The sequence below is a fragment of the Halictus rubicundus genome, chromosome 2, assembly GCF_050948215.1.
Source record: "Halictus rubicundus isolate RS-2024b chromosome 2, iyHalRubi1_principal, whole genome shotgun sequence".
Taxonomy (NCBI): Eukaryota; Metazoa; Arthropoda; class Insecta; order Hymenoptera; family Halictidae; genus Halictus; species Halictus rubicundus.
Window position 1 is genome coordinate 24,881,038 of NC_135150.1, and position 20,270 is coordinate 24,901,307.

At 45.1% G+C, this 20,270-nt stretch overlaps 1 protein-coding gene across 1 annotated transcript in view; it reads left to right on the forward strand.

Annotated features, from left to right (window-relative positions):
* Mid1 (calcium-permeable channel component Mid1) overlaps positions 1-19,427 on the forward strand; it is a 105,661-nt gene extending 86,234 nt beyond the window's left edge. Inside the window, exons 2-4 of the mRNA XM_076806132.1 lie at positions 11,666-11,888; positions 13,681-13,893; positions 16,930-19,427. Coding sequence (XP_076662247.1) covers positions 11,666-11,888; positions 13,681-13,893; positions 16,930-17,888 — 1,395 coding nt within the window. The 3' untranslated portion in view covers positions 17,889-19,427. The remainder of the gene's footprint in view (positions 1-11,665; positions 11,889-13,680; positions 13,894-16,929) is intronic.
* The last annotated feature ends 843 nt before the right edge of the window (positions 19,428-20,270 follow it).

Here is a 20,270-nt window from a genome sequence, read left to right on the forward strand (position 1 = left end):
TCCTACCATTTACTACACTGTGAATGCAATTTTGGTTGTAATTTTCGTCCCTCAGTGTACACAATATTAGTGTCTAAAAATATTATTTTCTGTTCAAGTCCTACTATTTACTACACTGCAAATGCAATTTTTGTTGTAATTTTCGTCACTCAGTGTACACAATATTAGTGTCCAAAAATATTATTTTCTGTCCAAGTCCTACTATTTACTACACTGCAAATGCAATTTTTGTTGTAATTTTCGTCCCTCAGTGTACACAATATTAGTGTCTAAAAATATTATTTTCTGTTCAAGTCATATTATTTACTACACTGCGAATGCAATTTTTGTTGTAATTTTCGTCCCTCAGTGTACACAAATATTATTTTCTGTTCAAGTCCTACTATTTCCTGCGCTGCAAATGCAATTTTTATTATAGTTGTCATCCCCTGGGCACAATGTCTCAGAATATTAGTTTCTATTCAGTTTCTACGATATAAGGGATGAAAACTGGAACTACAAGATGATCGATTAGTCCTTGAATGGTAGACGCTTTTGGGAACTCCGTGGCAGCCATAACTGATACATTCAGATCTATACACAGCAACTCCTTTCTACATATTTTTCAATCTACTTCTTCGACATTGAAGTTAATCTTCTTCTTGAATTCAGTGTAAATAGCTAGCAAGTCCGACTGATGAGAAACTAGACTTTAGACGGAACGTTTATAACGGGAGTTAATATTCGCAATTTTAATAACATCCCTCTCCAAACACCGCTGATGCATTCTTTCATCCCCTAACGACACGACTAAAAACTCAGACGCTTATTCTTCAAATTTTCTTATTCTGTTATTAACCCTTGGACCGGGCACCATTCTTACTGTTTAATTGCCGTTTGGGACTATCCACTATTTTATTTATTAATTTTTCGAAATTTATTTTTGGAGGTACGGCTTGTAAAAATTAAATAACGATTTTAATGTTCTGGGTCCAAATAGACCCGGGGCCTGCTGTCGGAGGGTCAGTGAAAAAAAATCAAATTACAATAATTAAAATAATTATAATTTATAATAAGGAATAATTAATTATTATTTAAAAATTTATAAATTTTGTTCAAATCCTTCTCTAACTTGTAGTTTTCCCAACTGCTCAGTTTCTAGCAATAAATTTCAGAGATTCTGTATAGTGCAACAAAAAGATGAATGGATCCCGCGTAAAGTACCGCTAAAAACAAGTTCCGAAAAAAAATTGAAGAACTGTTTAAACAACGATCCAAGCACTTCCATCCGTGCACTCGTCGGAATCGTCTGTCTCCGCGAGTCAAACGTTGCAGAAAACCCTTTCATCCTCCAGGGCCGAAAATTCGATGCTCGTTAATGTTTTCGGTTTTTCTGGCACAGCCGTCGCGCGGATGACAATAACAAGATTCTCCAGGCGGAGCAGTCGGCCCGTTTCCGCTCGGCGACGAGGCGCATTTCATCCCGGTGATGGACCGCGTTAATTTCTTTTCACCGGGACTAATGCGTATCGGCTTCGAAATTCTTTTCTTCTCGCTCCACTTTCCTCTCCGCGAGACTCTCTCTCTGCTCGCCCCGTTGTGCATCGGTGCCGACGTGTTTTTCGCGTTCAGTCGACGACGCGCGGCTGTGTGCAGAAATGCATACAGGGTGGCACCAATCGTTTCTACCAGCTTGATTATTCCAGTTATTCGCAACACAGTTTCCGTCCGATATGAGACGAAGATGTTTCACCCCTATCCCCCCTTTTCCTTATGGGACCCATAAACTCTTGGCCCACTCAGGAACATTGTCGAATAGCTACCCTCATCCGTAACACGTCAGTGTTACACCGGGCTATCGTCTTATATCGAAAGAAAATTGCAATATCAAGAAATGACGTTTACGAAACTTCCACGGCATGGAGGTGGAAATATTATGACGCAAAGGAGGTGAAAATATATTCGTATGAGTTAAGGCGTTTCGGAGATTCCAAGGTCACCTTGATTTATTTCAACGAGACAACCTAGATTCTATCAAATTATGTACTAAAATGTATTGAGGAAAATTATTTCGATAATATCCCGTTCGCTGTTAGATTTAGGGCATACGAAGGTCAATACACTTTTACGCAGAATTTGATACTCTATCAACTCAGGATACGAAAGAAAGATCGTATTATTAACCTGTTAACTTAACACTAGGTTCACGGGACAGTTTACGCTAGGTTTTTAATTTACGATTATTAAGATTGTGAAGATCCACCTACGTGGAATTACACAACGAATTTATTTCTTTAGCTATATATTATCTAAGAAATGGCTAAAAAACTTGAACAGACACATTCTTCTTCTTATTATAAAGTAATGTAAAATATTCACTTCTAGTGCTCCGTAAACCTAGTGTTAAAGGCCCGAGAATACTCGGCTATTACAATATAATATAACACACACTTTTACAAAATAATGAAGAGGTTAAAAGAAATCAAGGTGACCTTGAAGTCACAACATTTCCCTTTGCAAGCCATGCGAGTTTTGTACGCTTCATTTTTCCATATTATTAAGAATAACGTGGTGGTCAAAGTTATCGGCCCACCCTGTATACATACATATACAGAAAGAGAAAGAAATAGAAAGAGAGAGAGAGAGAGAGTGATGGAGAGGGAGAGAGGGGAACACCCGCGCCCATGCAACCGCTCGTAATTCGGCCCGTCATTGTTCGCTCCGGATTCGTGACATTAATTTATCCCTCTTTCAGAATATGCGCCTGAATAATCCTTTGTCCGAGTCGGGTCGTCGAGATCAAAGACGACGACGGGGAGGCAGCCTCGAAAATTAGCAATGCTCTTTGCGCGAGCGATTCTTTTGTAACGCCCCTGCGCAACCTCGCACTCGCGAGTTCTCGCGATGCGTTTAATTCGACGACGAGTGTTTGCTGCACAAGACCCGGCGGTTTTTAACCGTCGATCCCCCCCCCCCCCCCCCCCCCCCCCCGCCCCGCCTCAGCGGAGATCCGATCTACGGAAGCCTATCCGCGCGAAAGCGTCATCGTGTCGGACCTGAACCGAGCACGAGGAATCCCGACGATCGTTCCTGATGGTCCGCAAAATGGCCATAAACGCTTTTGCCGGTCGAAATCATTTTACCCTTGGCGACTCGGGAATCCGTCCGCCACTTATCCGATCGAATTGTTCGGCACTCTGTATGCAGATTGTAGTTTCGCGGAGAAAATGTCTGAAAATTCTTTACGGCGAAACATGAATTTTGCTCCAAGTCTATTTGAAGAAAACGAAGTTAAATGAGAATGGGTTTAATCGTTTCCATGGGCGGGAGAATATTGCGACAATATTCGTGCAGTTTCTTTAGGAAATGCTTTGCGAATATGAATGCAAAATATAAATTGTCACGTGTTAACTGAAAATTTACGAGATCTCCTCTATTAATCATTTTAATGGACGAATTCACGCTCGAATTTCGACCCCGAGGCGTCACCGGAAATTACCGCACCATAATCCGACGAAAATTTTTACGTTGCTCAGTGTATTCATACACTCTTTTTAGCAACAAATTGGTAAAAATCACTGCGCAGCACGGGCAAACGCACACGCGAGTTTCGCATGCGTGAAACGATCGAAATCATGTGCAATGAAAACGTCGAACAAACGGGGTTTTAAAGTTATAATCACGTCGAGCGCAAAGGGCTCAAATGAAAAGGTACATATCAAAGTATAACTGAACGGAACGAGAGAAAACAATGTTGATCGACGAACGTTGAAAAAACGAACCAAAATTCTTCCTGCACACCCTCGGAGCCTGCCCTCGCAGAAAATCCCGATAAAATTCGGTGACAAAATTCGCAGCCGCCGCCGCCGCCGCGCCGGTCCCATCGAAAACCCATTGGCGTCGGTAGCAAGGGGTTGTCGTTCCTGGGGTGGCAGGGGGTTAACGACGGGTGCCGAGACTCGAGAATTACAGGAGGAAATCGGGAAATGACGTATCGTTTGAGAGCAGCCCGGCTCTCCATTATAGCGATCCAAGAGTAAAAGAATGGAGGGGTTGGGAACGAGGGGGTTGGAGGGCCAGTAGTAGGAGTACGATGGCGTGGTTGCACGAGGAGGTGGAGGAGGATGAAGAGGAGTAAGGGCGAAATAGGGGTTGAGGGGAGCTGGAAGAAGGATCGCGGGGACGCGTGCACTGGTTTGTGGAACGGGCCACGGGGGGGTTGAAGGGGTTCGAAGGGGGTTGAAAGGGGGTGGGCAACCCCGGGGGTTGGACCGAGGAGGCTGTGCGGGGGTGGCGAGAGGGTGCCGCATCTGCCTAGCTCGAACGCGGATACTCGGTGGAGGCTGGAGAGAATTGGGTCAGCCAACTTGGAGTGTACTTCAGGTGTAGCTACCTATCTACCTATCTGCCAACCTACTACCAGCCGCCCACCCTTTCTCGCGTCCTTACCAAAGAATCCGTTCCCTTTCTTTCCTCGTTAGCTGCTCGGCCATCCCTCTCCTTCACTCTCTCTCTCTCTCTCTCTCTCTATCTATCTCTGCCTTTCCCTTCCCCCCCGAACGGCGTGCAACATCGGCCCGGATCAGAGGACGAAAGGGGCCAGAGGATCCATCGAACCGAAACTTTTTCACGGCTCGATTCGTGCTCTATCTTCGAAATTGTACCCCTAGTCGCGCGGGGGCGGACCAGCCCTGCCTCGCGAGACCGAAATGGGGCGGCGGTAATCGATACCCAAGCAACACTAACAGGTAAAATTCAATGTCGCGCCGTTCGATGCGTCCGTTTTTCACCTGCCGGAGGTATGATGCAGCAAGCGATCCCTCGCGATGGACAGGATTTTTTACGTAAGGGCTGAGAGCAAGCTGATCGAAGCTGCCAGGCCCTCGTCTCGAAATCGATCAGAGGATTTTTATTTTGTGGAGTGGGCATGATGTTACCATTGGACTGTGTACTTGATGCTCTCATACAGTGGAAGTCATTTCGTAACCCTTTGCACCCTTCGTACTGTACAGTCGAGTGTCCTATCAGCAACTGTTATAATTCATTCTTAACCCTTTGCGCTCAACGCTATTTTAACTCCAAAACGAAATCTCGTCGATTTCTTCCGACCTAAAATATTTCCCTTCTATATATTTCTTTTTCGTGTTCTACATACGGAAATGGTGGAATGTACTCGTGCAATACTGCAATGTTTAGTGGTTTCTTAAATGCAAACGAATTTAATAATGCAAAGAATATTTCGAATAATGATACAATAATTTTTAGTGGTGCCGTACACCATTCGAGCGCTAAGGGTTAAATATTGTTGGTCGTATAGTTCGTTATAGACTCCGTAGCATTCTTTAGAGCAAGAAGATGGCGCTTGCACAAAAGAATCAGGTATACATTATGTAAAAACACGTGGAACCAGTAACACTAAAAAATAAACTTGCTCAGCGCCATAGACGACTCGAGACTTTCAAGAACAGTGTGGTCACTCCGGGAGTGACTTAAAAATCATAAAAACTTGCTTGCAACTATCAAGCGAACAGTCTGAAAGTCTTAACTCTAGAGTAACGACGTTACGTTACTGAACGTGAAAATTTTCGGTGTAATTTGCACTTTGTGCCTCTTAAACTTGAACCTATTTTGTCTCCATTTCGTCGCGACGACGCTGGCTGCTACGAAAATTCAATGTCGCCCGCGAGCACACTCGTAAAATCGTGTCTTTGTCATCGTGTCTCTCTCTCTCTCTCTCTCTCTCTCTCTCGCTCGCTCTTGTGTTTCTACAGAGTTGCTCGGAAGCTTTGCCAGTAAAACAGAGCTCCGAGTTTTATCTGCCGTCGTCGGAAGACGCGCGCCGTCGTCTACCGCCATCTGTGTCGAACACACCGGGGTCCCTGTGTTTTATTGCCCGCCCCTGGGCTTTATTAGCGGCGCCGAGTGGAGGCATTACACAGGATAGCTCGATACGTTCCCAGGGTATAGCTTGTAACCTGTTATACAAGCCTAGGACCTATCAACGGCATGAATTTCAGCGATGCTTCTCGTCGCCTGAAAGCAACTTTATTATTTAGAAGGGTAACTCGTTTGGAGGGGGTAAGTTCGTATTCTTTTTTCTTTTTTTAATGAAACACGGGGCAGGTTTTTATGTGTTCGCGTAACGCGTACAAAACTGAGCAACTTTTGCTCGAAGCGTTTTTCGATATCTTGCACCTGTCCGAAGTTAGGGAGATTGAACTGTACGGGCTCGCTCGGTGCGCCTACGCCATTGGCTTCGGCTACGATACTCTTCAAATTGATGTAACTTTTGATCGGTGGGAGTTTTTGCAAAATGCTTTCAACAAAAGTTGCACATTTTCGTACGAACTTTGCAACTGTGCAAACATGTTTTCGCATCTCATGTAATTGTTGAAGATATTGCTTGTTTTAAAACGAGTCGATACGATGAAGTTCGAAAGAAGAATCATCTCGGTGAATAAGGTACTGAATATAATTCTCCCTCGAGCATCAAAAATAAATGCGGGACACTGTAGCGGTCAAGAGACCGCGCCGCTAACGAGGTAAAACTGCATCGGTTCTCTCCAGGATCGGCGAGGCACCCGGTAGATCGCGTACAACAGGCTCGTAAACGATAGTTCCTAACTGTCGGGTCTCTAACGACCATGAAATCGCGCTAGTTCGTCCAAGTTTGCCTGGCTGGTGGCGCGAGGGACGGGAAGAAAAGGCTCGGTTGTCCGCAAAGATCCGCGTGGCTCGGCGATTCTCTAAGGTGTCGTTCCAGAAAAAGCGTCTGGTGTCCTCGAGGAGAGAGCATCAGCCTCGCGAATCCAGCTGGCAACGGTGCAAACTCTGCTCTATCTCGAGTCAAATGAAGAAAGAAAAAGGGAGAAAATAATCTCGCGGATCTCGATCGCGAGGAGAACGACGCGACGTTACGGGGGGAGGGGGTTCCGGTATTCGATTACGAGGGAACGTTTAGCGGAGCAGTTTCGCGTGCCAGCGTTCACGGCGGATTCGCGGTGAATGGGTTGCGGGGACGGTGATTCGATTCACGAGACCTCTTCTCGTGGTCCTCCGGTGAAATTTACCCCCGTCGTTTTCTATTTAGCTCGACTATCGCCCGGATAATCGTCCCGCCGGTCGCCTAACCGTGGCGAGGTTATCGCCGCGCGCAATTCATCGCGATCGTTCGCCTGATTCTCGATCACGCCGGCTGGAAGTCCGAAATTTACCGGAGATTCTTCCTAATTGGTCTAGCAACATTTTTGATTGCACTTTTCTGTTTATTATTCATGGAAATTATTGTTCTATTTGATCCCTTATGCGAACACCCGAAATGTTCTACTACTTCAATAACACTGTAATTTACACTTTCAATGGATGTTTTCATACCTCAAATTTAAATCAATTTACAACAATTCAATAAAATAGAGATATGTAGGAATTTTGCCATTTGGCAACGAGTATATTAACACTAGGTTTACGGAGCACTAAAAGTGAGTATTTTACATTAAAGAGACGTATGACATTAAAGAGACATTTACATACGTAGGTGGATCTTCACAATCTCAATAACCGTAAATTAAAAATATTAGAACCCGTCATTTTGACGGATCCCGTAAACCTAGTGTTAAATAAATCTTGAAAAGAAATTGCAAGTGGATAGGCAGGTACTCAGGTATTCACCTAAGGGTTGAATTTGACATGAATCCTTTTTTGTTTGGTATTCGTACAGACAGAAAATGAAATTGGAAAAGTTATGAGATAAAAGTTGTAGATTTGATCAAATCAGTTGAGTTACACAAATTCCGTATTGTTAAAATGCATATCGTTCCATTTGACGGTAATTGAGAATGATTATTCGGACGGTAGTACTGTATAAAAATATTAGAAAGGTCCTATTAGTTACATTTCATGTTTTAATAAATTTCAAAAACGCAAATATACTATTTTGTCCAGACAGATTCCCGGGGTGTTCACAGGAGTGAAAGTTAAGTATTCCAGCGGCCTAACTTAGGGGATGTTCACACAGCTGAGCGAAGAACTTTTTAGCAGACTCAGTTAGGGAATGTTCGCGCAGCTGAAACTTCAATTTTCCTATGACCGAACTTAGGGGATGTCCACACAGCTGAGAGTTGAAACTTGCTGTGGATTATTTTAGGGGATGCTCGTGCAGTTCAGAGTTGGAAATTCCTGTGGTGTAACTTACAGAATATTTGCGCAGCTGAGAATTGAATTTTCCTGTACGCTAACTTAAGGGTTGTTCGTACAACTGAGAATTGAATTTTCCTGCACCCTAACTTAAGGGTTGTTCGTACAACTGAGAATTGAATTTTCCTGCACCCTAACTTAAGGGTTATTCGTACAACTGAGAATTGAATTTTCCTGCACCCTAACTTAAGGGTTGTTCGTACAACTGAGAATGGAATTTTGCCGTACCCTAACTTAAGGGTTGTTCGTACAACTGAGAATGGAATTTTGCCGTACCCTAACTTAAGGGTTGTTCGTACGGCTGAGAATTGAATTTTCCTGTACCCTAACTTAAGGGTTGTTCGCGCAGCTCTGCGTGGAACTTCTTTGCAAGCTGAGTTAGAGGATCTTTATACAGTTTGGAGTTGAATCGTGCCGTAACTTAAGTTAGGTGCTCACGGCTGAAAGTTCTTGTGAGTTATCTTAGGGGATGATTGCACAGCTGAGATTTGAATTTTCCTGCAGCCTAACTTTCGGAATATTCACACAGCTAACCGTAGGGCTTTCTTACAAGCTGAGCCGGGGGATGCTCGCACAGCTGGGAGTTGAAGTTTCCTACACCCTGACTTAAGGGATGTTCGCACTGCTGACTATTGAATTTTCCTGTGGCCTAACTGCGGGACCACTAGCGTAGCCAAGATTTGAAATTTTCTGGGAACAAAGTTAGGGGATGTTCCCACGGCTGAGAGCTAAATCTTCTCGTGGCTTAACTTAAGGGACGTTCGCACAGCTGAGAGTTGCATTTTCCTATGACTCAACTTACCGGCATGTCGAAACAGTTGGTAATTAAATTTTCTTGCGCCCCCAAATTCGAGGGATGCCCACCCTGCTGTGAAATTTTCCCATGCCCTAACTTACCGAATATTCTCGCGGGCCGAGATTTCAATTTTTCTGCAAGCGAAATTAGGGGACGTACCGAGAGTTAAATTTTCCTACGGCCTAACTTAGGGGATGCTCGCGCAGCACAGAGCCTTCCTGCATCTCTTCAGGAAGCGTCTTCCTTTCGGCTCCCGGTTGTGCGCGGAAAATTGAATAACGCCCGTCTAAAAAGAAGCAGAGAGAGAGAGAGAGAGAGAGAGAGAGAGAGAGAGAGAGAGAGAGAGGAGAGGAGGCGCTGGAGGATAACTCGGCTCGGTGGATAAAACGTCCCTCCTACAACCGGAGCGTAATTATAACGCGGTCCTGGAGGTTGCGCGCGGTTGCGGGCAAGGTAACATTTATAGGATATGTAGGTCAGCTACAGACACGCCTTATTGCCTCCTCCGACCCGATCACCCCAAATAGACCTCCGAAAACGAAGTAAGGACGAAACGGCCGTGATCGCGAGTCTCTCTTTCTCTCCCTCCCCCTCTCCCTCTCTCTCTCTCTCTCTCTTCCTCTTCCTCTTTAGATCGCGGTTTCCTGACGCCACCGCGAGTCAAACGCCGATTACGCGGTGCTAGATTACTCGCCCCTAAGTCTACCATCTCGCGCAAACTTCTGATCGACGATTTAACTAACCGTGACCAACGCACTTACTTAGCATTAACACGTTCCGTTAAGAAAACTACTATAATCTTCCTCACCCAATGTGTTTATCCCCTGGAACTTCTGGTAGCACCGAATTAATTTGTTCTTCTTGGTTGGTAGGACCACGTCCTCTGGTATTAAAAAATTCTTCGACTCTGACAATCTTGAGCGCACCAGTAGACAGCAGATCTTTATACAAAATCATTTTCAGAAATTTTTCGAAGCGATTGGAAGAAGTAGAATGTTACGGAAAAGTACATTTTCATTCTTAACACTAGGTTTACGGAGCACTAAAAGTGACTATTTTACATTACTTTATAAAAATAACATGAATGTATCTATCAAAATTTGCAGCCACTTTTTGAAATGATATATACCCAAAGGAATCAATTTGTTAAATAATTCCTCATGGACGCATCTTTACAATCTCAATATTCGTAAATTAAAAATATTAGAATCCGTCATTTTGACGGGTCCCGTAAATCTAGTGTTAACATTTTACCGACCGGTCGCCTATTAAATCGGCTTTTTGTCCTCGACTCTTACCGACCGGTCGCCTATTAATCGGCTTTTTGTCCCCGACGCTTACCTACCGGTAGCCTGTTAGTTTATGAGTGTACTAAATCTGCCGACAGAATATGGTTAGCCTGCTTTCGCATTTAGCGTTCATACACCTTCAGCGTCCGACCTGCCTAGTATAATCTGACCCTTGAAAGCCAAGACTTCGTAGATTTGCGATAAGGTAGAGTGACTACATTACCGACAAAAATAGGCGAAAAATAGTTTTACGCGCCTCAACTTTTCGTCCTTATATGAGAATATTTTTCGCTGGTAAAGGGCTCATTCGAAAGAGGAAGGTTCATTCTAGCGCGCGCTGGTCACGAACTGACGAAATTATGCAGATATTTGCCGTGCAGATATTTCCATAAGTTTTAAAATGAATTTTTACGTTAATATATACATTGTACCAAATTTTATTAGGATCTGTAAAATTCAAGAAAGTTGGAGGACTACTCAATATCATACATTTAATATTTCTCAATTTTTATTTCATTAACAGCCAAGACTCTGTAGATTCGCGATAAGGTAGAGTGACGACATTACCGACAAAAATAGGCGAAAAATGGTTTTACGCGCCTCAACTTCTCGTCCTTATATGAGAATATTTTTCGCTGGGAAAGGGCTCATTCGAAAGAGGAAGGTTCATTCTAGCGCGCGCTGGTCATGAGCTGACGAGATTATGCAAATATTTGGTAATATAAGCATTATAAGTAGGCCAAAAATTGACGATGTGCATGCCGTGGAATCCAAGCATTTTTATGCCATTGGATGAGTTTTCTGGATGAAATCGAGAGTAGCGCGCGCTAGAAAATATCTCCAGCTACAAATTCAGCTATATTTTGTCGTGATTCTCTGCGAAATAAAGCCAAAAACTTGAAGCACGTTTCTGGCGTTAGAATTCGGAGCAAAAAATATGACAAGTTTAGTCACAGACTTAAAACCCGTCGGATCAAGATCAAGACGGATCTTAAGTCAGTGTCTGAAAGCTTTGAACGGAAATTATACAATAGTTACAGATCTGCTGACTCTGCAAAAGTCACGTGACTACCCTTGCCTTACCGGTGTCAGGGAAGTATTTTGCGGTCGAGTGATCGGTAAGAAGTGTGTAGGACGTTCAACCATTACCGGTCGGTAAAGTGGACTATAAAATTCATAATAAATGTATAAAATCTGCAGTCTCGCAGGTTGTTGCTCTGACAATTTACTACATAACTGTACAAAAGGGAATATGATTTACTTGGTTAACGATGATCATTGAAATCTGATTTTCAGCTGAACGGAATGGATGACTGAGATTTTATGAGATTCTTGTTCTGATTTTGTTTAAGCTACGAATGCTGTCAAGTGCTTGTCGAGTCTAAACAATCGATTTATCTGTTTGCAGGAGGCGTATAGAAAATGGGTGTGCAGCTCCCTGGTGCCTTACTTTGCTCATGGGGGACCGCAGGACTCGGACACCTCGGGAACGAGCTGGACCGGAAACAGACTCAGATCCTGCCGGTCCTTCTGCCAATCTGTGGAGCAACGTTGTCCTTACTTGCTTCCCGGTGATCGTGCCCCCGCGTACCCCACGCAATACGCCGGCGAACCCACCTTTCTTTGCAGAGGTAAACAATTAAATCAACCGCAACGCCCATTGCGAAAACCCAGCAAGTCCGTTTCTCGGCAAGCAACCTCATTTTTGAAGAAAATTGCACACGGGTCAAACTTTTATACATTGACAATTGTTTGCTGCAAGAATTCGGCAAATTTTTAACATCTGGGCTTGGCCGGGTTTTTGCACCGAGGTCTTCAACCCTTCGCCGTACATCAAAAACCATAAACCAAGGGGAAGAAAATGTTTTACTTGTTGTTATCAATTCGAAATTTAATCGCGTTTTTAATCCCCCAGTGCATGGGTCTGAAGAAACAAATTTTTGTTTTTATTCCTGCGGAATTTAGATTTCTTCGGAAATTGTTGTTTTATTGTAAAATTGTAGAATTACTGTAAGTAAAGAAAGAGTTTATTCAAGGGTTTAGGGACGGTTCAATGGGGAATTAGAAGAGCACGAATGTCCTTTGTTATGGATGATGTAGACTCGACCTATGCACCGGAGGGTTGATGGACGAGGGTAGAAACATTCTTTGGCACCCTCTCGAGTAACCTCTTAAAACGAGCAACCTATAAATCATTGTGGATTTTATGTGCTTACGATAAAAATGAATTTGAAAATATTGTCATATCGTTTCCAACCGACTAGATCTACTGAGGAAGTGTTTGTGTAATTGAAGCATCATGAAGAATCATGAAGATCGTTAAGAATCCAATGACCAGCCCCTGACAGATAGAACATTAACCCATTTAGACCCGAAACTAATTTAGTCAGAATTTCGTGAAATTTTCTTGATGAATACATTCGAGAACGTTTAAAAAAATATATATTCATGCAATTCATTGCTGAGACCCACCCATATCACATACACGTACGCATAAATGTATATAGTACAGCAGGCTCATGTATATTAAAAAGTCAAGCGATAGCAGTTCATTTCGTACTGTACATGATTCTAATAAGTAGGTCTAAATGGATTAAGAATACATAAAATTAACTAGCTTAACTCTTAAGTGGACATTGAAATATACTTTAAAAATGTAATGATTCAACTAAATAATATTCAACATCATATCTATATTTCACTCTAAACCTACCAAACACAAAACATATGAAAATGAAACGTCTTACAGAAGGGAGAAGACTGATTTTAATTAAACTTTAATTTCCTATGAAAACGTTTTTACAAATTTCAATAATTGTGAAATGGAAAACCGGTCATTTTGACCGTGGTAGAATTACTGTTAATATTTATGTCTATCGAGATGGTAAATAGAAGGGTATTGAGCTAGTAAAAATTCAAGTCCACAAACAGTTATATTATCAATAGTTACACGTTAAATAATTATTACCGTTTCGAGCGAGTCCTCATCAGCCTAAATAGTTTACTTAAGAATTTGCAAACGGCCAAAAGCTCTGTTACAAAATCAAATACAGCAAGCGTCATTCGACCGGATCGAAAGAACAGAAATGATACAGTTTTGTTCCGATATAAGACGATGGCTCGGGGTCGGTTATTGCCGTATTTCGGATGAGGGTACCTACGTGGCTCGACTTTGTTCTCGAGCGGCCCGAGAGAGAACACTTCAGAACAAGGTCAAGCCGGATAGGTAGCCTCATCCGAAATACGGTGATAGGCGACCCCGGGCCTTCGTCTTGTATCGAAGGAGAACGGTCATATGTCTTATATCGGATAGAAAACTGTGCTGTAAATCGTGGAACAGGTCGCCAGAGGGTTGCATAGAATATCAGACCGCGAAACGGGAGGCAAGAGAGGAGAGCTCGTTGGCAAACGCACTCGTTTCAGATCCGAACATCCCGGAGACCGGCGAGCAAGCGGCGCGAGCGTTGCACAACAGCGGCGAGGACGAGTGCTGTTTCCGCGTGTGCTCCGACGAGAAGCCAGGATCGGGAATCTGCACGAACTGCTCGGATCGGGAGCCACGGAAACGCGGCCGAGCCCACGATCCTCCGACGGCGCCCTACTGCGAGATTAATCCTATTCAGCCGGCCTCCACGGGTACGTGTCTTATCCGGGGACCTAGCAGAGTCTAACGCTCCTACGCCAGCACTCCGCAAGAATGCTAATCAAGAGCCGCCCTCAATGCCGATTCGTTAGCGTATCATCCCCACCCTCCGAGCTTAGGAATTACGATGCCTCCCGCTCCACAGCGGAAAACACGCGCTTGCCGACTGCTAAACGGTATCTATCCTAGCCTAGGACTCCTCGGTGATGTACCCTATCGTAGATCCTTGACTAGGTTGTGCCCTGGGCTATGTAGGTCTTTGCAAAGTTGCGACCTAATCAGTGTAGGTCTTTGCAAAATTGTAGCTCCTTGTTTTGTGACCCCTGGGTTGTGATCCTTGCTAGGTTACGTAGCTCTTTCTGAAGTGGGAGTTTAGTGGGAGCCTAGTAGGTTTTTTCTAGGTTATGTCCTAGGCATGTAGCTCCTTGCTGACTTGTGTCCTAACCATGTAGATCTTTGTTAGGTCCTTGCAAAGTCGAGTCCTAGGCTACGTAGGTCTTTCATAAGTTGTACCCTATCTTAGCTTATTCAGAGCTTTGCTAAGCTGTACCTTAACCTATTTACGTCTTTGCAAAGTTCTATCACTACCCCATGTACGTCTTAGCAAAATTGTATCCTCGTCTTTGTAAACTTTTGCTAAGTTCTGTTCTAATCTATGTAAATCTTTGCAAAGTTGCGACCTAGTTTCTGCAGGTCTTTGCAAAATTGTAGGTCCTTGTTTTGTGACCCCTGGGTTGTGATCCTTGCTAGGTTGTGTAGGTCTTTCTTAAGTGGGAGACCAGGAGATTAGTGGGAGCCTAGTAGACTTTTTCTAGGTTATGTCCTAGGCATATAGCTCCTTGCTGACTTGTGTCCTAACCATGCAGATCTGTGTTAGGTTGTGTCCTAGCATACATAGGTCCTTGCAAAGTCGAGTCCTAGGCTACGTAGGTCTTTCATAGGTTGTACCCTATCTTAGCCTATTCAGAGCTTTGCTAAGCTGTACCTTAACCTATTTACGTATCTGCAAAGTTCTATCCCTACCCCATGTACGTCTTAGCAAAATTGTATCCTCGTTTTGGGAAACTTTTGCTAAGTTCTGTCCTAATCTATTTAGATCTTTCTAAAGTTGCGACCTAGTTTGTGCAGGTCTTTGCAAAATCGTAGCTCCTTGTTTTGTGACCCCTTGCTAGGTTGTGTAGGTCTTTCTTAAGTGGGAGACCAGGAGCCTAGTGGGAACCTAGTAGGTTCTTTCTAGGTTATGTCCTAGGCATGTAGCTCCTTGCTGACTTGTGTCCTAACCATGCAGATCTTTGTTAGGTTGTATCCTAGCATACGTAGGTCCTTGCAAAAGTGTAACCCAGACCTTTAGGTCCTTGCAATGTTCAATCCTAGACTACGTAGATCTTCCATAAGTTGTACCCTATCTTAGCCTATTCAGAGCTTTGCTAAGCTGTAGCCTTATCCTATTTACGTCTCTGCAAAGTTCTATCCATACCCCATGTAGGTCTTAGCAAAATTGTATCCTCGTCTTTGTAAACTTTTGCTAAGTTCTGTTCTAATCTATGTAAATCTTTGCAAAGTTGCGACCTAGTCTATGCAGCTCTTTGCAAAATTGTGTCCTAGCCCACCCAGTCCCTCGCAAAGTCGTACGTCAGCCTATGTAGATCTTTCTAAAGTTCTGTCGTACTCTACAAAACTCTTTGCCAAATCGTACCCTAGTCCACGTAGCTCTTCGCAAAGTTACATTCCACTCTATCTAGATCCTGGCAAAGTTGTGTCAGCCATCTTCGCGAAGTTTCCTTCACTCCGTTTTCCCTTTCCTTCTCCCCATGCTTCCTGTAGCCCGGCAGGATCTCGAGGGTGTCCTGATCCCACCTACCAGCCTAAAACCATCTACTCCCCAAGATAATGCCCGCCAGTTTCGTTGAATAGAAAGCCGAAGGAGCTAAGCAAGATCCCCAAGTCGGAACCTCTTGCTGGCGGTAATTTATAAGTGACTCGCTACAGCCTCAACGAAATCCATCCGAAAGCCTCTCGCAATCGTCTTCTTCTTGAATCTGGCTCTTCGAGTCTCTAGCCAGGCTTGACGTTATTATCGACCTGCGGATTTAATGCTTTCGTAGTGCGCACGATTTTTTTCATTTTTGCACGAAGATCTGAAAAATCTTTTATAGATTCTCAGTCAGCCGGTTATCTCGGCGCTATCCAGACTCCCGGCTCCAGTCTCCGCCAACTTCCTGGCGGTCGCATAAGTTTTATACCGTCCTAGCAAACGGTCTGGACGGACGTTTCGACGTCGGAATCGATGGAAACGATTAAATCTCCTATCGCTCGGTACCAACCGGGGCTCCGGTGACCCTGTGAACGAAGCTATAGAGTCGAAAGCTTAGTCGAGCGGCTACAAGGAATTTTATCTTAGACGTTTCCGCTTCGTCACCCACTGAACAATGAATTTTTCAATTAACCCTGCCTCTGAGAGATATCGACGGCTCTTGGGCCGTCGAACTCAGATAGCCTAGATGCTTAGAAAAAGAACTTGCCAACCCCTCAGACTCCTTCAGCCTTACTTCACAATGTAAAGTACGGCGTGAACCTTTACTTTGTGTTCTGCTTCGAAGTTCGAGATTTTCCTTTCAAGATTGTCAACTTTTGAGACAATTAACACGTTCACTGCCATTTGACACAAATTAACATCGAACTCGCTAGATGAAAATTAACAGCGAATTCACCAGCAACGTATTAACAACGTGTACACCCTACAGAGTATATCCTCTGCACACACAACGAATTCAACCGTAAAAAACCAAAATTTACTGTCACCCCTTTGCTTCCGCCAGCCTGTAGCTGAACATCGAACTAGACTCCGAAATATGATACATCGGTGCGTATCAAGGAAGTTAGGATTTAGAGGATGTAGAGGCTGGAAGCTAAACAGCGAATTTGTCGAAGACCTTTCCCGACCCTGTCCCAAGAAGCTAACGACCCTAACCCCGCGCCTAGCAGCCAGACCCGTCAAACTAACCCGTTCGCCCCGTTGTCTGAAACAGATGAGAAGTCCGCGAGTTCTACGGAGAGCATCAGCGCGGACGGTGTCGAAGAGGAGTCATCATCATCGTCGCCTGTGGTGGAGCAGCCGCAACCGCAGGGAGTTGGCTCTTTATGCGGGCCCGGTGGTGTGGGTTCGATCCCGAGCGTCTCGTCATCGGATCGCGCGTCAGCATCGATGGTGGTGCAGGCGTTGTGGCTGTGCTCGATGGCTAGGATGCTGTGGAGCCTCGCGACCTGGGTCCGCGGTGTTGGTTCGCGGCTCTTCGGGATGCTGGCGACGGTTGTGATCGACGTTTGGAGAACGGGCCGGTTGGGGGACCTTGTCGCTCGGCTGCACGGTAGCTCCTCCGCGAACGGCAGAGTAAGTTGCGTCGGCGCACGTCATGGTGCGAAGTGGCTGCCCGAAATGTGGGTGATGGTCGAACGACGGTGCCGGGTCGGTTGGTGGAGGTGGTGGCGAAGGTTGCGGAAGAGGGTGAGGGCGAGGTTGAGGTTGAGGGGTTGTTGCGAGTCCGGAGTGTGTGCTGGCCGAGAAACCTGCTGCGGGTCCTCCTCGCCGCGAGTCCGCCCTTGGACGAGGGACTTTGGCCCTTTCGCGTCGCAGTGTCGGTGTCGATGGTGGTGGTGGTGGCGTTGGCGGTGGTGGTGGTTGTACCGTTGGTGGAAGTCACGGTGGAAGCGGCGAGTAGGGGCCGGTAGCGACCCGGCCGTCGGGTACGCAGCCGACGGCGACGGCAACGGGAAGAAACAACGTCCTCCGGTGAAACGCAGAAAAGGCTGGAAGAAAATCAACGGCGCCGACGGCGACGAGAAGAGACAACGTCCTCCGGTGAAACAAAGAAGAGGCTACAAGAAGATCGACGCCGGCGAACGATCGTGGCCGGGTGGGAACGGTTACCGGCTGACCCCGGAGGTTAGGCAACGCTACCAGCTACCCTCCAGAAAGGACCCGCCATAGGGTCGGCCCCTTAGAACGCGGACGGACGCGTGACAATGCAGGTATTTTCTATCGACAAACCGAAGCGCCGTGAGCGCAACCGCTGTAGGACGCTTCGGGCACCACAAAACCTTCCAGAGCTACCGCGACCCGGGCGCGGCGGGTCAACCGGACCCGAGCGGGTCGCGCCGACACCGGACACGCCGGTAATACAGCGCGCGGCCCATGGTCGATTATGGTCCAAGCGGAACGAGCGAGAGGAGATTCAACCGGCGGAAGAGGGGAAACAGAACGCGTTCCTCTCGACCGAGGAACACACGATCGAACGCACAGAGAACACGACTGTCCCCGATGGATCACGTCGCGGAGAAACGCACGGATGGGAGTTGTTCTTTTGTTTCGGTTTTTTGGTAATACTGAGAGAGAGAGAGAGAGAGAGAGAGAGAGAGAGAGAGAGAGATTGAGAGAGAGAGAGTGAGAGAGAGAGAGAGAAAGGAATGATTTTTTGGATGCGCGTCGACGGCTCGGCCTCTCCAGCGGAAAGCCGAGGAGAACGAGACGAGGCGTGTACACGAGGCGAAGGAGAACATTAAGGTCTGTAGCGAATAATAATGGATAACAATAATACAATAATAATTAATAAATTATAAATATTAACGATGATAACGCTGATTACGATGATAATGAGGATGATGATGATAATGATGAAGCGGGCGCAGGGGCGGGTACAGGATTCTAAGAATCAGCAGCTGTTGGGATCTACAGACGGGAGGTCTCGCGAGGCGTGTGATGACGGTTGATTTTAGCATGCCGGTAAATAATGAATAAATAATAATAGTTAACGAATAATAATAATGATTAATGAAATAAATAATAACGATTAAATAATGGAGTAACGATGATGATAAACGATAAAGTAACGTTAACGTAACGCAAAACAAAAAAAAATTCGATAGAAGGACTACGATACAAAACTTACTTATTCCAAACACAGAGAAGCGAGCGGCACTAGCGCGCGGGGCACGTATTATGTATGGGACACAGGCACACAGACAGTCAGAACACACGGTTACACTCGTACACGGACGCAGGGAGCACGTATACGTACACGAACACACACACACACACACACACACACACACACCTACACGTGCGCATTAGTCCAGAATTATTAATTACTACGAAAGAAATTAGTGGTGCGGATGAGCGCGTGCGGTGAGCGAATGCGAGGAGAGAGAAAGATCGCGCGAGAGAGAGAGAGAGAGAGAGAGAGAGAGAAGAGGTGAGAATGGGAGAACGAGCGAATGTGGTAAAAACGATCTACGCAAAAAGCAAGCACCCGTTCGCGTATAAGGCATTAACGATTAAACAGAGGCGACCCTAACGAGAGAAAAAAAAGCGAGGAAACTCTACACTCCGACACACGCGCGCACACGAGCACAGAGAGACACACGACAGAAGATGATAAAAGTTGTAGGTAAATAGTCTTTTGGTCGTGACAACGTGAGAGACGGACGGCTTAGAAAGAGAGAGAGAGAGAGAGAGAGAGAGAGAGAGAGAGAGAGAGAGAGAGAGAGAGAGAGAGAGAGAGAGAGAGTGAGAAGGATGTGAATTTGCAAGGTTGAACGCGAGAATAAAGATTACAAAAAAAAAACAAGAAATTATCGAGATATAATATGTGTTCGTATAGACCTTACAATAAATAAATAACTATTATATTAACATAGACGTGTAACGGTACGAACTAAACAAGAGAATACGTGCACGAGAGAACGAGAGACTGCGCGAAGCGAGATTGAGGAAGTGAGACCGGAGAGAATGACGTGTACAATGTGCGAACGTGAACAAACGAGTAGCAGAGGATAAATCGTAGCGAGCTGACCGATTTTTTTATAGGGAAATATTCCAGCGAAGCATCGCGGATCTAGCGAAACCGATTCTTTTTTCCGACACTCTTCTCCACACGGTTCGCGTGGCTTCGAGCTCGAGGTTTCTCGCGACGAAACGGAGAATCGAGAGATTTTCATAGGGAACTGGTCCTGGACACGTTTCTCACGCAATAATAATTATACCTCGGAAGACGGACAGCGGGACCGGCTCCTTTGGGACGTAACTATGGTGATTTTCGACGAGCTAGGAATTGTACAGGGCGTTTCGGAATTTTTGAATCGACTCCGCACTTGAAAAACAGAGAAACGAGCTTGGTTGGGAGCTTTCTCCCGAAATTATTGAAACACATTGTGCTGTTCGCTCATGTGACCGCACAAGAATTGTTATTTATCCAAGCTCCGGAACGGGAATTAAACTGCAGATTCTTGCGCAGATATAAGCTTGGAGGAATTATCAAGTCGCGTTGAACGCACATAATTTTGACTATAGGATATTGATTCTATTTCTGAACTA